At 51.7% G+C, this 18,082-nt stretch overlaps 1 protein-coding gene and 1 long non-coding RNA gene across 4 annotated transcripts; both read right to left on the bottom strand.

Annotated features, from left to right (window-relative positions):
- Positions 1-4,931: 4,931 nt before the first annotated feature.
- Positions 4,932-8,715, bottom strand: LOC306806438. Its single transcript, XR_013775469.1, has 3 exons — positions 8,624-8,715; positions 5,157-5,238; positions 4,932-4,971 (listed from the first exon to the last, which is right to left on the bottom strand). It is a non-coding gene; the product is annotated as an uncharacterized lncRNA (long non-coding RNA).
- A 2,270-nt stretch (positions 8,716-10,985) lies between these two features.
- Positions 10,986-17,602, bottom strand: LOC306806247 (U1 small nuclear ribonucleoprotein A-like). 3 transcript variants are annotated; one of them, XM_079314785.1, is made up of 7 exons: positions 17,537-17,602; positions 16,965-17,049; positions 16,520-16,692; positions 14,970-15,152; positions 14,250-14,420; positions 13,386-13,474; positions 10,986-12,173 (listed from the first exon to the last, which is right to left on the bottom strand). In XM_079314785.1, the coding sequence occupies exons 2-7, from the start codon at positions 17,035-17,037 to the stop codon at positions 12,014-12,016; spliced, it is 849 nt and encodes a 282-aa protein (XP_079170911.1). In that variant the 5' UTR covers positions 17,038-17,049; positions 17,537-17,602; the 3' UTR covers positions 10,986-12,013. The 3 variants fall into 3 exon arrangements, with proteins under 3 accessions (XP_079170911.1, XP_079170912.1, XP_079170910.1); XM_079314786.1 differs by lacking the exon at positions 17,537-17,602 and having other exon boundaries at positions 16,520-16,648; positions 16,965-17,107; XM_079314784.1 differs by lacking the exon at positions 17,537-17,602 and having other exon boundaries at positions 16,965-17,107.
- Positions 17,603-18,082: the final 480 nt, after the last annotated feature.

Below are 18,082 nucleotides of genomic sequence, written 5' to 3' on the forward strand. Positions count from 1 at the left end.
TCTGTGATCACCTGCCCTCCATCTGCCCCGTTCCAGCCTCCTGCCTCTGCGGACACAGCTGATCACCTGGACAAAAACGGTGAGCGAGGAGCCGCCCGCTCCAGCCCGTTCCCACCCGAGACCGACGTGGCCGCTGCCACCCCCTCCCGCCTCCGCTCCCGCCTGCCCTTGGCAGCTCCAGGCTGGGACTAAGCACAGAGACAGCGTGCTTGCATCTAAAGTGACTGACACCGAGTTATCTATTCTGTTCTGTTAGCAATTTTAACAACTGCTGTTGTTTTCTGCTTGTACAGTTAGATATATTAGTAAAAGAGCTGTTATTCCCACCCCCTTATCTCTGCCTCAGAGTTCTTGATTCAAACAATTATAATACTTGGGGGGAGTGGAACCAAAGTCTCTATTTCAAAGGGAAACTTCTGCCCTTACTGGCAGACACCTGTCCTTTCAAACCAGGACACGGGGGTATGGGCAGGGCCATTCCTCTCACACCATATCCAATCAGTCAAGCTAAAATCTCACTTATATACCGGTTACTAACACATATTAATACAGAATGTTGTAGAAAGCTCCTTTTCGTTTCTCTTCCCAAAATCTACATCAATCTGTTGTGTTGCGCATATGTCACCAGTGATCAGGGGTCTCTCCTCCTTTCGGGGGTCTTGTTTCCGATGAAGGCTCTGGGTCTTCCTCAGTGTCCACTGTTTGACCTTGCAGGTAGCGCAAGCACATTAAGCTTAGGGTTATATAATTAAGCTATGTTCCCATAACAAGTCTTGTCCAAGTGTTCAATGCCTGGAATCATCCCGATTTGGCCCAATTCAAGGTTGAAAGTTTTATTTCTATATCCTGTTCTTAGACCTATACCCTTACTATTTTCACTCCCACCAAACATCTGGAGGATGATTCCATCTGCTTTGTTTAACCATTTCCTTTATCCTTTTTACTTTATAACAATTAAATACAATTTCTCTGTTAATTATAAAGCAACAATTTTGCTAATACAGTTACAATTTAATTAGCAGGAATCACACATATAACAGTCGCGTGGTCCATCTCGTTTTCCCTAATATCACCCAAAAGGACGTCAAATGCAGGCTAAATCCACCCAGTTTGGTATAAAATCAGCCAAAGGGCCCACAAACCCATACAAAAGGGGTCTAAAATCATCCACATGGGCTAACATTGTCCAAAGGGGTCTAAAATCCACCCTAAAACCCATCTGGTTTGGTCTAAAATCAGCCAAAATCAGGTTTGGTTTAAAATCTACCCTCTATCCACATGGCTATGCCTGAAATCAGCCAAATGGGGTAAAGTTTAACCAAATGGTCTAAAATTGCCAAAACTGGTTTAAAACCCACACCAAATGGCCTAAATTCACCCTTCAATCTCCCAAATGGCCAAAAAATCCACCCTGAAAGTACCTGGTTTTGACTAAAATCACCAAAACGAACCTAAAATTCACCCTAGAACCCACCCAGTTTCACCTTAAATTCACCCAAAAGGACCTAAATACACACAAACTAGCCTGAAACCCATTTAAAGGGAGCCAAAATCACCCTAAAAGGACTTGGTTTGATCTACAATTACCCAGAGGCCTAAAATCCACCCAAATGGGCCTAAAATCACAGAAAAAAAGGGGTCTGAAATCATTATTACAGGCTTAAGATCCACTCATATGGGCCTAAAATCCAGCCTAAAACTACCCAGTCCCATCCAAATGGACCTAAAATCTAGTGTAAAACTGCCCAGAGTTTATACTAAAATCATCCAAATGGGCCTGAAATCATTCAGACGAGACTGAGACGGAAACTGGCACCAGAACCGACACCACCATCAAGAATAAGAACTGGCATCAGCGCCAAGACTGAGACTAAAATCAGAGTGGAGACTGAGACCAAGACTAGGACCAGAACTGACACTGGAACCAAGATCAGCACTGCTTTGGAAGTGGCACTGGGACTGCGACTGAGACCAGCCCCAGAATTGGCACTGGGACCATGACTGAGACCAAGATAGACACTGGGACTGGGACTGACAGTGTTTCAGAACCAGGACCAGCACTGGGAATGCTCCAGAACTGCTCCAGGACTGAGACCAGCATTGCGAGAACTCTAGAACTGAGATTGTCACTGGAACCAGCACTAAGACTGGCACCAGAACCCAGACTGGCACCGCTCTGGGTCCAGGACCGAGACTGAGATTGGCACTGGGAGTGCCCTGGGACCAACACTGGCACCAGTACCAGCACTGGGACTGGGACAGCGCTGAGACTGAGACCAAGACCAAGACCGACACTGAGACCGAGACCGAAAATGGAACCAGCACCAGCACCAAGACTGGCACCACTATAGGACCAAGATTCAGACTGGGACCAGAATCAGCACTGGGAGTGCTCTGGGACTGCTCCAAGACTGAGACCGAGATTGAGACTGGGACAGAGACCGACACCGGGAGCGCTCTGGGACCGCGTGTTCACTCCCGGGAGTTTTGGCTGCATCCTTGTGCGGGTTTGGGTGGGACTGGGAGGGATCCCTGGGTGGGACAGAACGGCCTTGGTTTGCATTGCTCCAGTGCAGCTGTCCTGGTGCATATGGTTCCGGCCCATATGAATGCAGTTTGTACAATCCCAGTCTGTGTGATTCCAGTTTGTACAATCCCAGCTGTAGGAGACAAGGACTTTTGGATACCAAATTGAGTATGCAGATTATCTATTGTTTACTTTTAGTTCTAGTTATACATTTTAAGACTACTGTCCAAGCGAACACGTATTTTTATTTATTATTTATGCTGTCTATGCACCTTGCATGAGCCTTTTAGGTGAGATAATTCATTGTTGTTCAGAACTTTACTGCTCACTTTTATCTTGGGTCTTTTAATATTGGTATTTTGTTTTTCAGTCTTTTTTTTCCCGATTTAGTACAATTTATGTTGTAGCAGCATTGAAGAGTCCAAACAAGTTAGAGAGGCTGAAGAAAAACACTTAAATAAAGCTCGTCCAGTGCACCGTTATAAACATTGGACTGAACTAAGAGATCCGCAGAAAAACAGCAAGGTATATAGAAAAACAGCTAGGCATGAAGAAAAACAGCAAAATATGCAGAAAAAAAGCTAAATATAGTTTGGCTGGTGTACCCAATGCAACTTAAGGCTTAGGCTATTCAGATACATTACTACACCCAGCCCTGTGATCCCAGTTTGTACAATCCCAGTCCATGTGATCTCAGATTCTACAAACCCAGTCTGTGTGATCCCAGTTTGCACAATCCCAGTCAATATTATCCCAGTTTGCACAATCCCAGTCTGTATGGCCCTGATCCATCTGGTCCCAGTCTGTGCAGTCCCAGTCTGGAGGATCCCAGTCCATGTGATCCCTACCCACATGATCACAGTCTGGATGGTCCTGCATGGCTCACACTCCCAGGGTCTGGAATTCCAGTTCCCAGACAGGAAAAAAATGCTCCTGCCCTTGAAAGCAAAGCTCTTCAGAAGGGGCCAAAAGCCAAGTGCAGCAAGATCTTACAGGGACGTTTCACTGCCAGCCTTCAGAACTTCACCCATGGCTGTTGGACCTCCTGCACTGGGAATTAGATCAGCAGAGGGTCTTTGGTGGGAGCTGCCCTGGGTCAAGGGAGACACTAAGACAGAAACAGAGCAGGCAGAGAGATAGGAGAGAAAGAAGGACACAAACACAATCAGCTGAGAAGGTGCCACTGAAAACAGAACTGGAACTGACTGAAAGTGAATGGGACAGAAATCAGGAATTGTGAAAGTTCTGTTTACTATCAAATACATCCCAGCCAGCCAGCCAGCCCCACACAATCCCAATCCCACCACTCCAAATATGCATCCCACTCCTCCCAATCTCCTTCCAACCCCTTGTCACCCTGGTGTCTGTGGAATCCAATAAGGTTCACGCGGGATTGTGCTGGTTTGAGGAGGGAACAAGCAGCTTGAAGATGGGATTGAGCCCTTTTGGTTTAAAATTGGGGTGTTTTCAGTGGGATTTGAGAGGTTTTGAGGTGACAGATTGATCCCTCTTGGCTTTTAGAGCACAAAGAGATGGAGCAGAGACAAAAACTAAGCCCAAAACAAAAGGATAACCAGCCAGGTGTCTTCCCAACATGGATCCCAGGGAATGTGGGTCACCAGGGCTCTGCCCAATGTGGGTCCTGCAGTGGGGGATGGAGTTGGAGCAGTGCATGAAGATCTTCCCGCACTCAGGGTACTCACAGGGCTTCCCTTACTGGTGCCTCTGTTGGTGTTTGGTCAAGGTTGAGCTGTGGGAGAAGCTCTTCCCACACTCCTCACACTTGTACGGCCTCTCCCTGGTGTGGATGCGCCGGTGGATGATGAGGCTGGAGTTTTGCCTGAAGCCCTTCCCACAGTCAGGGCATTGGAAGGGCTTCTCATCTGTGTGCGTGCGCTGGTGCATGAGGAGAGTTGAGGTGAGCTGAAACCTCTTCCTGCATCGATCACACTTGTGGGGCTGCTCTCCAGTGTGGGTCACCTGGTGATGGATCAGGGTGTAAATGGCTTGAAACCTCTTCCCACACTCCTCACACTTGCAGGGCCTCTCCCCAGTGTGGATCATCTGGTGGCGGGTCAGGCTGGATCTGACTCTGAATCTCTTCCCACACTTGTAGGGCCTCTCCCCAGGGTGGATCATCTGGTGGTAGATCAGGCTGTACGTTCCTCTGAAGTTCATCCCACACTCCAAGCACTTGAGGCACTTCTTCCATCATGAAGCTGCTCATGGACAACCACATCCAAGCTCTGGCTCAGTCTCTCGCTGCCTGCCCGGCTCAGGCTGGGTCTTTCCTCCTCAGATCCCTGTGATCTGCATTTGCGAGATCTCTGCAGCTTTTCATCCCCACTGGATTCCTGCACCATGGAGCCGCTGCAAATGGCCTCTTCCACGAGGTTCTGCCATGGGGATTTTGCCCTCCCTGGTGCCTGTCCTCAGCTCCTTGTCTGGGGGAGGAAGGACAAGGAGAGGATGGGATTTGTCTCCGTGCCAGAGGGAAGGGGAAGGAGATTCACCCAGCGCGTCCCTGGCAGGATGACATTGGCAGGGAGGTTGTCCTGCAGCTGGGGCCATACTGGACTGGGAGATGGAGCCGGACAGAGGGGGAAAGGGGCACTGACTTCCTCCTCACTTGCCTGGGGCTCCTGGGCCATCTTCCTCTTCCTCACAGCCTCCGCCTCCTCCACTGGGCCATGGGTTGGGAATCGGAAATCCTGGTTTGGGGAAAAAACAAGGGATGAGAGCGCTGTGTTGTGGATCCCTCCTGCCCAAGTCTATCTCTAGAAGTCCCTGGGCATCTGGGGTCCATAAAAGCCTCTCAGACACCAGGATTCAGCCCTGAAAATGCCTCCCAGGGGTTCCCCATCTCTGGTCTCTCTCTCCGTTGGTGTTCAGGGGTTCCCCCTGTCCCTCTGATGAGGGTCATGCTTGTATTGGCAGTCCCCCATCTACTCAGTCCTCACCCTCCCCAGGCTGCTGGGAGTCCCAGGAATCCAAAAAGCTCCCCTCTCTTCTGTGTCCCCATTTAGGGATGCTGGATTTTTTGGGGTCCCAGAGTCCCTTCTCCTCTTATTGTCTGTTTTGAGGTGTGGGGGATCCAAGGAGTCCCCCTGCCCCTCTTCAGGCTATTGAGGATCCCATGAATGGTGGCGCTCTCCCTCTTTGAGCTCTCCACTTTGGGGTCCTGGGGGACACAGGGCTCTGCTCCTCCATGCTGCCTCTGCCAGCAGCCACCACCGGGACCCCCCAGTGTCCCCCCAAAGGGCATTTTCTGCTCAGCTCTGGAGTTCTGCATTCTCCAAACATTCTCACCAGCAAAATCCAAACCCAGGGACCCCCCAGGATATCTGGGCTGAGTTCCCCCTCCTTGGTCACCTTCAGGATGGGGCAGGGGGAGATGATTCCACAGCTTGGGGGATTGAATTCAGAGAGCGCTTGGCTTCATGGTTCCTTCTCTTTTTCTTGATCCTTCTTTATCCCTCCTCTTTCTTCTCCTCCCTCTCCTACCCTTGCATCTCTCCTCCTCCTCACTAACCCCAGCTCCTTCTACTTCCATCCCTTCTTGCTTTCCTCCTTCATCCCTCCTCTTCCATCCCTCCTCCTCTTCCCCCAGGAGCAGCGACACCCTCGGTGCCCCATTCCTGAAGCCCTCACAGCTCTCAGGAGGAGCAGGGATGGAGCCAGAACAGGTCAGGATGGGCAGCATGCGGCTCTCAGCTGCTCCCACCTACTGGGGCTGGGGGGAACCTTACTGGGGACACTGGAAGTGACTGGAAATGACTACAAGCATGCTGAGGGCAATTGGGATATACTGGAGTGCCTGTGACCTTACTGGAGTGATTGGAAGCACACTGGGAACAGCTAGGAGCATGCTGGGAGAACTGGGAAGTCAGTGGGAGCCACTACTCTATACTGGGGGCATGATGGGGACCATGCTGGGAGGGAGGGATGGATCATCTCGGAGTAACTGGGACCATGCTAGGGGCAACTGCGGGCAACTGGGATCACATTGGGAGGAACTGGGAGCAACTGGAGCCATGTTGCAGGAGACTGGGATCACACTGGAATATACTGGCAGCAACTACGGCTGCTCTGAGGGCGACTGGGAGAGGCTGTGAGCAACTGGAATCAGTCTGGAAGTAGCTGAGGACAACTGGAAGTGACTGGGAACATGCTGGAGGCAACTGGGATACACTGAGAGAGACTGAAACCAGTAATGGGAAATGGGAGCAACTGGAACCACACCGGATTATAATGGGAGCAGCTGTGCCCATGTCAGAGTCATACTGGGATCCTACTGGAACTAGCTGGGATCATACTGGGAGTGACTGGAATAGTACTGGGAATATCTGAGAATGACTGGGATCACACTGCTAACAGACTGGGAGTGACAGGAAAAGTGCTGGCCACAAGTGGGCTCACACTGGGAGTGACAGGAAGTCACTCTAGGAATGACTCGGATAACACTGGGAGGATCAGGGAGTGACTGGGTTCATACTGGAGATGCCTGGAACCATAGTGGGGGTGACTGGGTGAAACAGATCATATTGGAAGCAAGTGGAACCATGCTGGGAGTGACTACAGGTCCTACTGGGATCATCCTGGGAGTCACTGGGATTACAGTGAGTGTGAGTGGAACCTGACTGGGGGTTATTGGGAGCTACTGGGCCCATGTTGGGAGGAAAATATGGACACATTGAGAGCAACTGGGATCAACTGGAAGGTACTGGAACCATGCTGAAGGGACTGAGGCCATAACAGGGATCATACTGGGAGCAAATGAGAGTATGGGCAACTGACAGAAACTGGGATCAGGCTGGAGATAACTGGGAGTAACTGGGAAAGACTGGCATCATTCTGAGGTAACTAGAACCTTACTAGGGCAACTGGGATATAATGAGTGTCTGTAACCATACTGGGGGGACTGCAACCACACTGGGGGCAACTGAGAGAGAGTTGGACAATGCTTAGAGAGACTGGAACTATTCTAGGGATCATCCTGGTAGGAACTGGAAACAACTAGAACTATTCTGACAGCAACTGGGATAATACTGGGATCACAGTGAGAGCAGCTGGGTCCATGCTGGGTGAGACTGGGATCACACCGGGGGTGACTGGAATCATACTGGGATGGACTGGGAGTGGCTGTGAACAACTGGAATCCTGCTGAAAGCAACTGGGAAGAAGTGAGATTGACTAGCAGCATGCTGGGTGTGACAGGGATATACTGGGAGAGACAGGGAGTCACTGAGATCATACTGGAGGCTACTGGGGTCATGCTGGCATTGACAGGGAGCAACTGGGGGCCACTGGCCTCATAGTGGGAATAACTGGGACTATACTAGGGGGCCACTGGCCTCATAGTGGGAATAACTGGGACTATACTAGGGGGCCACTGGCCTCATAGTGGGAATAACTGGGACTATACTAGGGGGCCATGCTGAGTGAACTGGGAACACACTGGAAGAAAATGGGAGGAACTGGGACCGTGCTGGGGGCAAGTTGCATCATAACAGGGAATGACTGAGTGCCAAGGAAACTGGAATCACACGGGGGGAGCAACTAGGCTCATCCTGGGAGCAGCCACTGCCAGCACCGGGACCCACGAACCCCTTTCCCGGCCATACCGCCCCTCCAGCCCCAGCACCCCCCGCCGGGGTCCCGGCAATGCCAGGGGTCCCCCCCTCTCGGGTTCCCTGCTTTGCCCTTCTGGGGCTCTTCTCTCTCTGCGCTCCCGCTCAGGGCAGCTGCGCCTCTCCCGGGGCTCCCCAAAACCGGTGTCCCCCCGCCGATCCCGCCGCTCCCGCGCGCTCCCCACGCGGCCCCGGCAGAGCTCGCAGGGCCCGGCCCGGGAAGCCCAACCCCCAGCGCGGGGAGACCCGCATCCCACCGCCCCCGCCGGGGCTCTGCCCGCAACCACCGGGACCCTCAAAAACACCTCCCGGGGACCCCCCCGATGTTCCCCCCGTGGGCCACCGGCACCTCTGGATCTGACTCTGAATCTCTACCCACACACAAGAGCAGAACATCCCCCACAAAAATCCCCAAAGCCAGAAACTCCCCCGAGATATCTGGCGCGAGCTCCCCCTCCCTGGGCACCTGTGGGATGGGGGGCGATGGTCCCGTGGGGGCTGCGAGTTCAGGGAGCTCCGGGCTCGCGTGCTTCATTCGCCCCTTCAGCTTCTCCTGCTTCCTGCTGCCGCTCCGCCTCTTCCTCCCTCATTCCTCCACCTGCCCCGTTCCGAACCCCGAACTCGGAGGGGATGGGTCAAGGGAAGGGCGAGAACTGTGAGGGGAAGGATCAGGGCCAAAGGGCTGGGCGGTCCCAAGGGGGACTGGTTTGGCCAAAAGTCACTCGCAGCGTAAGTCCTCCAGGTTTGGCCTAGAATCAGCGAAAGGGGCCTCAAATCCACACAAAAGAGGTCTAAAATAATCCAAATGGGCCTAGCATTGTCCAAAAGATGCCTAAAATCCAGCCTAAAACTACCCAGTTTATCCTAAAATCACCCAAACAGGATTAAAATCTTTGGTATGGAGACCGAGACTGAAATGGGCACCAGAAACAGAACCTGCACCCACACCAAGACTGAGACCTAAATCAGAATGGAGACTGAGACCAAGACTGGGAACAGAACTGACACTAGAACCGAGACCAAAATCGGCCACAGAACTGGTACTGAGACCAAGACTGAAACTGAGACCAGCACTGACAAAGGACTAGCACCAGGAGAGCTCCAGGACTGCTTCGGGACTGGGACCGGCACCGGCACTGGGAGAACTCTGGGACTGAGACAGAGCAGCATCGGAACCAGAACCGAGACTAAGATTGGCACTGGGAGCACTCTGGGACCAACATCAGCACCAGCACTGGGACCAGAACTACTCCGAGACTGAGACTGAGACCAAGACTGAAAATGGAATCGGCACCGCGACTGGCACCACTATAGGACCGTGATTGAGACCGAGACCAGCACTGCTCTGGGACCAGAATCAGCACCAGGAGCGCTCCAAGACTGAGACCGACACCGGGAGCACTCTGGGTCCTCCACGTTCACTCTGGGGAGTTTTGGCTGTGCCCCTGCACAGGACAGGGAGGGACCCCCAGGTGGGGCAGGACCATCTTGGTTCGCATCGTTCAGATGCAGCCATCCCAGTCCATATGGTTCCAGTCCATGTGATCCCAGTTTATACAATCCCAGTCTGTATGATCCCAGTTTGTACAATCCCAGTTTGTACAATCCCAGTTTGTATGGCCCTGATCCATCTGGTCCCAGTCTATGCAGTCCCAGTCTGGGGGATCCCAGTCCATGTGATCCCAGCCCCCATGATGTCAGTCTGGATGGTCCTGCATGGCTCCCACTCCCAGGGTCTGGAATTCCAGTTCCCAGACAGGAAAAGTTGTTCCTGCCTGTACTGGTTTTGGTTCTCCAAATTTGAGATTTCCCAGCCAAGGCACCCATTTATGTCACAGCTTTAGCATCCCAATCCCTATCTTGTTCCCATTCCCATTCTCAGTCCTCTTCTCGTTGCCCTTCCCTCATCCCATTCCCATTCCCAATCCCTATCTCATTCCCAATTCCTATCTCAATCCTATTCTTGTTCCCATTCTTGTTCCCATTCCCAATCCTGTTCCTGTTTCCCTTCCCAATCCTATTCCTGTTCCCCTTTGCATTCCCGATCTCATTCCCATTTCTGATCTCTATCTCATTCCCAATCTTGATGCCTTTCCCAATTCAAATCCTGTTCCCATTCCCAATCCCTATTTCATTCCCATTCCCTTATCGTTATCATGTTCCCATTCCCATTTCTGATCTCATTCCCAGTCTTGATCCCAATCCCATTCCCATTCTCAATCCCTATCTCATTCCCATTCCTGATCCTGTTCCTATTCCCTATCTTTCCTGATCCCGTTCCCATTCCCTATCTCATTCCTGATCCCTATCTCATTCCCATTCCCAATCCTGTTCCCATTCCTGATCTCATTCATTTCTGATCCTGATCTCATTCCCAATGTTAATCCCTTTCCCAATTCCAATTCCAATTCTAATCCCGTTCCCATTCCCAATCCCGATCCCTATTCTGTTCCCAATCCCATTCCCATTTCCAATTCCACCACTGTTTCCAGGGAATGGTTTTGATCTCAACCTCCACCCCAAACTTGGAGGGGTCAAAACTCCCCAAATCCTGGGGTCAAACACCCCCAAACCTCAAATTTTGGGGTCAAAAATCCCCAATCCCCAAATGTTGGGGTTTGAAATATTTGGTGTGTCCAACCCCTCTGATCCCAAAATCTGGAGTTAAACCCCCCTGATCCCAAACCCTGGGGTGTCAACCCCCCCCCCCCACCCAAACTTTAGGATGAAATCTCCCCCATCCCCAGACTTTGGGGTCCAAACCCACCAGGCTCCAAACTGCCCCCTAAAGCCACTCCAGCCCTGGGGGCCACAGAAGGGTTCATTTTGGGTTTATTTGGGGTTTATTTTGGGTGGAGGCAGCTCCAGGTGCAATGTCTGCAGAGACCCTGGGTACAATGCTGGGAAAAACACCAAAAACTCATGGGGAACCCCAAAAAAGAGATTTGAGGTTGATTTGAGTTTATTTGAGGTGGGGGCAGCTCCAGGTGCAATGTCTGCAGAGACCCTGGGTACAATGCTGGGGGTGGAAAAAGCCCCAAAAATTCACGGGGAACCCCTAAAAACACATGGGGAACCCTAGAAAGGGTGTTTGGGGTGGAAAATGAGATTTTGGGGTGAAAGGAGACGGATTTGGGATAGAAAAATGAGACTGTGGAATGGAAAAGGAGATTTGTGGGATGAAAAGGGGATTTAGGGTGGGGATTGAGGATTTGAGGTCAGGATTTTGGTCGGAAAAGGGGATTTGGGGTTGGAAAAGGAGATTTTTGGGGTGGGAAAAGGGATTTGGGATGCACAAAAGATTTGGGGTGTGAAAAGGAGAATTTGGGGTCTAAAAAGACATTTAGGGTGATTTTGGGGTTTGAAAAAGGAAGATTTGGATAAAAAAAGGATTTCGGATAAAAAGGGAAGATTTGGGCCGAGCTGAACTTACCTGGGGGAGTCAGGGCAGATGGGAGGTTTGGGGCAGGGTCAGGACCACTTTTGGGGCACTTTTTGAGCATTTTGGGGTGTTTCTATGGGATTTGGGATTTTTGGTGTTTGGGCTGGTTTTGAGCAATTCTGGAATATTTGGGGGCAGCTTTGAGGGATTTTGGGGTGGTTTGGAGGGATTTTAGGGTGGCTTGGAAGGATTTGGTGGTGTTTCTAGTTGATTTTGGGGCAGCTTGAAGGGATATGAGGTGTTTCGGGCGGTTTTGAGCCATTTCTCTGGGATTTTGGGGTGTTTTGGGGCAGTTCTGGGGTAGTCGGGGGAAGTTTGAGGCATTTCCTTGGGATATTGGGGTGTTGCTCTGGGATTTTGGGGTATTCCAGGCCCTTTTTTTTCAGGTTTGGGGTTTTTGGGCAGGTTTTGGGGTCACTTTTTGGCGAAGGAGATCTTCATGGCATTGCTCTGGGTGATCTTGAAGCCCTGCAGGGCCTCACGGGCGGCACCCGCCTGCACCTCGGTGTCGAACTCCACAAAGGCGATGTCGTGGCGCCCGGGCACCAGGCGCACCTCCTTGAACCCCGGGAACCTGGCACAGGGGAATGGGGTCAGGGACAGCCAAAAAATCCGGGAACGGTACCCCAAAATATTTGGAAATGGTACCCAAAGAACCTGGGAATGCTCCCAAAAAAAATCTGGGAATGGTACCCCAAAAACATGGTAATGGTACCACAAAAAAACCTGTGAATTATACCCCAAAAACCTGTTATTGTTATCACAAAAACTTGGGAATGGTACCAGCAAAACCTGGAAATGGTGCCCCAAAAATTCTGGAGTCTTCCCTCAAAAATTCAGAAATGTTCCCCAAAATTCAGAAACGTTCCCTCAAAAACCCCACAAATGTTCCCCCAAAAGCCCAGGAATGTTCCCCCAAAAATTCAGAAATGTTCCCCCAAAAAACCCAAGAATGGTCTTCCAAAAAATTCAAGAATGCTCTTCTAAAATAACCCAGGAATATTCCCCCCAAAACCTTGGAATGACCCCCAAAAACCCAAGAATGTTCCCCCAAACCTCGAAATGTTTCCCCCAAAAAATCTGAGAATGTTCCCCCAAACAATCAGGAGTGATACCCCAAAAACCCAGGAATGGTCCCCAAAAAACCAAATTATGTTCCCTCAAAAAATGCAGGAATGTTTCCCCAAGCCAGGAATGTTCCCCCAAAAACCCTGGGAATGGTCCCCAAAGATCCGGAAATGTTCCCCCAAACACCTGGGAATGCTCCTCCAAACACCCAAGAAAGGTCTCCCAAAAATCTTGGATTGCTTCCCCAAAACACCTGGGAATGGTCCCTCAAAAATTTGGGAATGTTCCTCCAAACAACCGGGAACGTTTCCCGCAAAACATCTGGGAATGTTCCCTCAGAAATTCAGAATTGTTCCCCAAAAATTCATAAACATTTCCCCAAAAACCCAGGAATGGTCTCCCAAAAATTCGGGAATGTTCCTCCACGAAACCTGGGAATAGTCCCCCAAAAATTCAGGAATGGTCCCCAAAAACCCAGAAGTGGTCCTCTCAAAAAACAGGAATGTTCCCCAAAAAATTCAGAAATCCTCCTCAAAAATCCAGAAATTCCACCCCTACCCCCATTCAGAAACATTACATTCTTCCAAAAATCCAGAAACCATCCTAAAAATCCTGAAATTCCCGCCAAAAAGTCCTGGTATTTCCCCCCAAAATTCCACCCCCTCCCCCCTCTCAGCTCCCCCAGTTCCCCCCGGAATTCCCAATTCCCAGCTCTCACTGGTTGAAGAGCATGGACAGCATCAGCTCGTTGGTCTCCTCAGGGAGGTTGGTCAGGAATAGGATGTGGTTCGGGGGGTTCTCCGACAGCTGCAGGAAACGGGAGAAAAACCAAAATCAGACAAAAACAGCTCAAAACGAGGCAAAAGTCAGTAAAAAGGCAACCCAAATCAGCCCCAAAACCAGCCAAAATAAACCCCAAATCAGGCAAAATCACCCAAAAATCAGCCCCAAATCAGCCCAAAGTCACACTGCATATACACCAAAATCTCATAAAAATCCCTAAAAATCTGAAAAAAACCTGACCAAAATCCCCTGAGGATGACAATGGTCATCGGCATCCTGGGATTTGGGGCTATTCCAGGGGTGGGATCATGTGACCCCCTTAACTCCACAAATCCCCCATTAACCCTATCAATCCCCCATCAACTCTATAAATCCCCTGTAACTCAGGTTATAGGGTCACTCACAGGTTGTGGGGTTGGCATCAGTGCCATTCCAGGATTTGGGGCCATTCCCGGGGGGATCCCGGTATTTGAGGCCATTCCAGAGAGTGGAATCATGCCTGGGGGGGGGATGTGGCCCCATTAATCCCATCAATCTCTCATTAACCCCACAAATCCCCCATAACTCACAGGCTGTGTGGTGGGCATGGGGGCCATGCCGAGATGTGGGGCCATTCACGGTTGTGGGATCATGCCTGGGTGTGGATGTGACCCCATTAAATCCCCTATAACTCACAGACTGTGGGGTGGGATGGGGGCCATGCTGGGCTGAAGGTCATTCCCAGGGATGGGATGTGATCCCATTAACCCCACCAATCCCCCATTAGCCCCATCAATCCCACAAATACCCCATAACTCACAGGCTGTGGGGTGGGCATGGGGGCCATTCCAGGATTTGGGGCCATTCCTGGGGGGATCCCGGTGTTTGGGGCCATTCCTGGGGGTGGGATCATGCCCGGGGGAGGAATGTAGGGCGGTTGCCCCCCGAGGTGTGGCAACATCCGGGGCGGCTGCGCCAGCGGAGGCATCCCCTGAGGAGAGACCCCAAAAACAGCCCACAGTTACCCCAAAGCACAGAGAGAACCCAAATTATCCCAGAAACACCCTAAAGTTATCCCAAAGCACAGAAAGAACCCCAAATTATCCCCCAAACACCCCAAATTATCCCACAGGCAGAGACAGAACCCCAAAGTGCAAAGGGAACTCCAAATTGCCCCAAAACACCCCAAATTATCCCAAAGGCACAGACAGAGCCCCAAAGACACAGACAAAACCCCAAATTATGCAATCCCAAATCCCTTAAGTGACCCTCATAACTGACCTCAAATCCCATAGCTGACCCTATAAGTGACCCCATAACTCACTGGCACTGTGCCCAGTACCCCCTGTGCCTCAGCCCCAATCCCATACCTGCTCCCAAATCCCATAACTAACCACATAAATCCCCTGGCACTCACAGACACTGTGCCCTGTCCCCGATCCCAAATCCTAGAACTCACCTCAAATCCCATAAGTGACCCCATAACTGACCACAAATCCCAGAACTGACACCAAACCACATAGCTGACCCCATAACTCACAGGCACTGTGCCCTGTGCCCCCTGTGCCCCGGTGCCCTTTTTGGGGCCAGGCGCGTCCCCGCCCTTGGCCTTGCGTTTGTCCCGTTTCCGTTCCCGGTCCCGCTCCCGGTCCCGTTCCCGCTCCACGAACGTTCCCTTCATCTTGGCAATGATGTCCGAGTCCGTCTTGGCGTACTGGATCCTCTGCAACAGCAGTTCCCACATTTTGACGTTTCTAAAGGGGTTCTGGAGAATTTGGGGGATTTCCAGGAAGCATTTTGAGATTTTCTGAGGGATTTGAGGAGGTCCCAGAAGGGATTTTGGGAGGTTCCAGAGGGATTCAGAGGAGATTTGGGGGATTTCTGGGGGATTCAGGGAGTTTCAAGAGAGATTTGGGGCATTTCCAGGAGGCATTTTGGGGTTTCTGGGAGATTTCTGGGGAATCTGGGGGATTCCTAGGGGATTCAGGGAGGTTCAAGAGGCATTCTGGGGTTTCCGAGAGATTTCTGAAGGATTTACAAGAGGCATTTTAGGGTTTCTGAGGGATTTGGAGAGGTTCCAGAGGGAATTTGGGGTTTCTGAGGGATTTGGGGAATTTCCAGCAGGGAGGTGGGGCATTTCCAGGAGGCATTTTGGGGTTTTTCAGGGATTTCTGGGGGATTTGTGGCATTTCCGGGAGGCATTTTGGAGTTTTCCAAGGGATTTTGGGAAGTTCTAGCAGGGAGCTGGGAATTAATGAAGTATTTTGAGGGAATTCAGACAGATTTGGGAGGGATTTGGGAGTTTCTGAGGAATTTTGAGGGAATTCATGGAGGTTTTTAGAGGAGTTTCCAGAGGGATTTGGGGGTTTCCAAGGGGGTTTTTGGGGGTTCCAGGTTGAATTTGAGGTTACATCGTGGCCTTGGCATAGAAGGGAAACCTTTGGGAATTCCTGGTTGGAGTTCAGATTTTTTTCCCGAATTTCAAGATTTTTCCAAGAATTTCAGGGTTTTTTTCCTCGAATTCCAAGGGGTTTTTTCCCACACCTCTGGTATTTTCCCCGATATTTCTGTCTCACCATGGGCTTATTGTAGAAGGAGAAGCTTTGGGGCTTTCCTGGTTGGATTTGGGGGATACGTGAGACTGCATTTTGTTTTTTTTTTCTCCAGGAATTCCAGGAATTTTCCCCAGAAATTCCAGGATTTTTCTACAAAATTTCAGATTTTTTCCTCAAGTTCTGGTATTTTCTCCCAAATTTTTGCCTCACCGTGGGCTTGTTGTAGAAGGGGAAGCTTTGAGGTTATTCCCAGTTTGATTTGAGAGTGATCCCAGGGGATTTTGGGTTTTTTTCTCAGGAATTCAGGGTTTTTTTTTCCAAAACTTGGGGTTTTCCCAAAATCTTGGTATTTTTCTCTGTATTTCTGTCTCACTATGGGTTTCTCAAAGAAAAGGAAGCTTTGGGATGTTCCTGGTTGGATTTGGGGAATATTTGAGGCTGTATTTTGGGTTTTTTCCCAGGAATTCTGTTTTTTCCCCAGACTTTCAGTTTTTTTTCCCCAAACCCCAGTATTTCCCCCCAGATTCTGTCTCACCATGGGTTTGTCATAGAAGGGGAAGCCCTGCATGGAGCGCAGGGCATTGGTGGCACTGCTCATCTCCTTGAAGATGACAAAGGCCTGGCCCCGCATGCGAAGACTGCGCGACACCAAAATGTCCAAAATCTGCCCAAACTGGGAGAAAATGGCGTAGAGGGACTTCTTCAGCTCTGGGGGGACAGGGACAGCATGGTGACATTGGGGACAGGTGACACTGGGGACACAGAGGGACAGTGGGGACACATGACAGTGGGGGACAGGGACAGCACTGAGGACAGTGACAAGGACAGGTGACAGTGGGGACAGGGACAACTCTGGGGACACACAGGGGACACATGGACTGCTAACAGTGGGGACAGGGGCAGCTCTGGGGACACAGATGGGTAACAGTAGGGACACACAGACAGGTGACAGTGGGGACAGACTCCCAGCGCCCCCTCACCATCCTTCTTGATCTTCTCATTGAGGTTGTTGATGTAGATGGTGTGGTTGGGGCGGGGGTCCTGCACCGCCATGGCCAGGACCCTCTGTGGGGACAGGCAGGATTAGAGGGGGCTGGGACCCTTCTGTGGGGATAGGTGGGATTAGGGGGGATTTAGGGGGGCTGGAACCCCTCTGTGGGGGATTTAGGCGGGGCTGGGACGCCTCTGTGGGGACATGGGTCCCAGACCCACCTCAAACCCCCCCAAATCCCCCTCAAACATTACTTAACCCCCCCCACAAATCCACCCCGGCTCCCCCACTCCGAGATACCCCATTTCCCCTCAAAGCCTCCTCAAACGCACCTCCGACCCCTCAATTCCCCTCAAAACCCCCCAAAGCCCTCCATTCCCCTCCCCAAAGCCCCCCCAAACACATCTCAGACCCCTCAATTCCCCTCAGATCCCCTCCCTAAACCCCCCCATTTCCCCCGACCCCACCTCAGCTGCCTTCTCAACCTCCCGAAACGCACCTCAGACCCCTCAATTGCCCTCAAATTCCCCGTAAAATCCCCTCATTTCCCCCCGGTCCTACCGATCAGCCGCTCTCCCCTCACACTCCCGCCGCCACCGCCTCCGCCGCGTGCGCGGGCCTCTCCCAGCCAATAGCGGAGCGTCGCTCCCCGAACCAACCAATCAGCGCGCGTCTCCCCTCAGCAACACCCGCCTCCCCAGCGCCGCTCCAGCCAATCAGAGGCCAGGCGGAAGTAGAGCTCTCTGACCCCGGAGACGGACATGGAGCGGCCGCCCTCTCGCCCCACCGCGCCGCTCCCCGGCAACTCCGCCGGGAACCCCCGGGATCCTCGGGCAGGTGTTGAAGGAGGCGCTGCAGAGAGCGGGACAGACGCTGGGAGAGGATGGGTGGCTCCGAGAGCTGCTGATGCGGCGCAGGGACCGGTGGGGGAGGGGCAGGGAGGGATTAGGGGGGGTCTTGGGTTGTCCTTGCGGGATCTTGGGGGAGGATCTGGGGGGAGTTCTCATAGGGTTTGGAGTGGGGTTTGGGGAGGGGTCTGGGGTCTCAGACGGGTCCTGGGGGAGGTTTTGGGACGGATCTGTAGGGTCCTGAGAGGACATTGCCGGG

Source organism: Erithacus rubecula (assembly GCF_903797595.1).
Source record: "Erithacus rubecula genome assembly, chromosome: 11".
NCBI lineage: Eukaryota > Metazoa > Chordata > Aves > Passeriformes > Muscicapidae > Erithacus > Erithacus rubecula.

Coding starts and splice junctions, on each gene's coding strand:
- LOC306806247 (XM_079314785.1), bottom strand. CDS start 17,037: ATGGCGGTGCAGGACCCCCGCCCCAACCACACCATCTACATCAACAAC. Junction 14,421..14,969: donor GGGCACAGGGCACAGTGCCT/GTGAGTTATGGG, acceptor GTCTCTCCTCAG/GGGATGCCTCCGCTGGCGCA. Junction 12,174..13,385: donor CTGTCCATGCTCTTCAACCA/GTGAGAGCTGGG, acceptor CCCCTGTGCCAG/GTTCCCGGGGTTCAAGGAGG.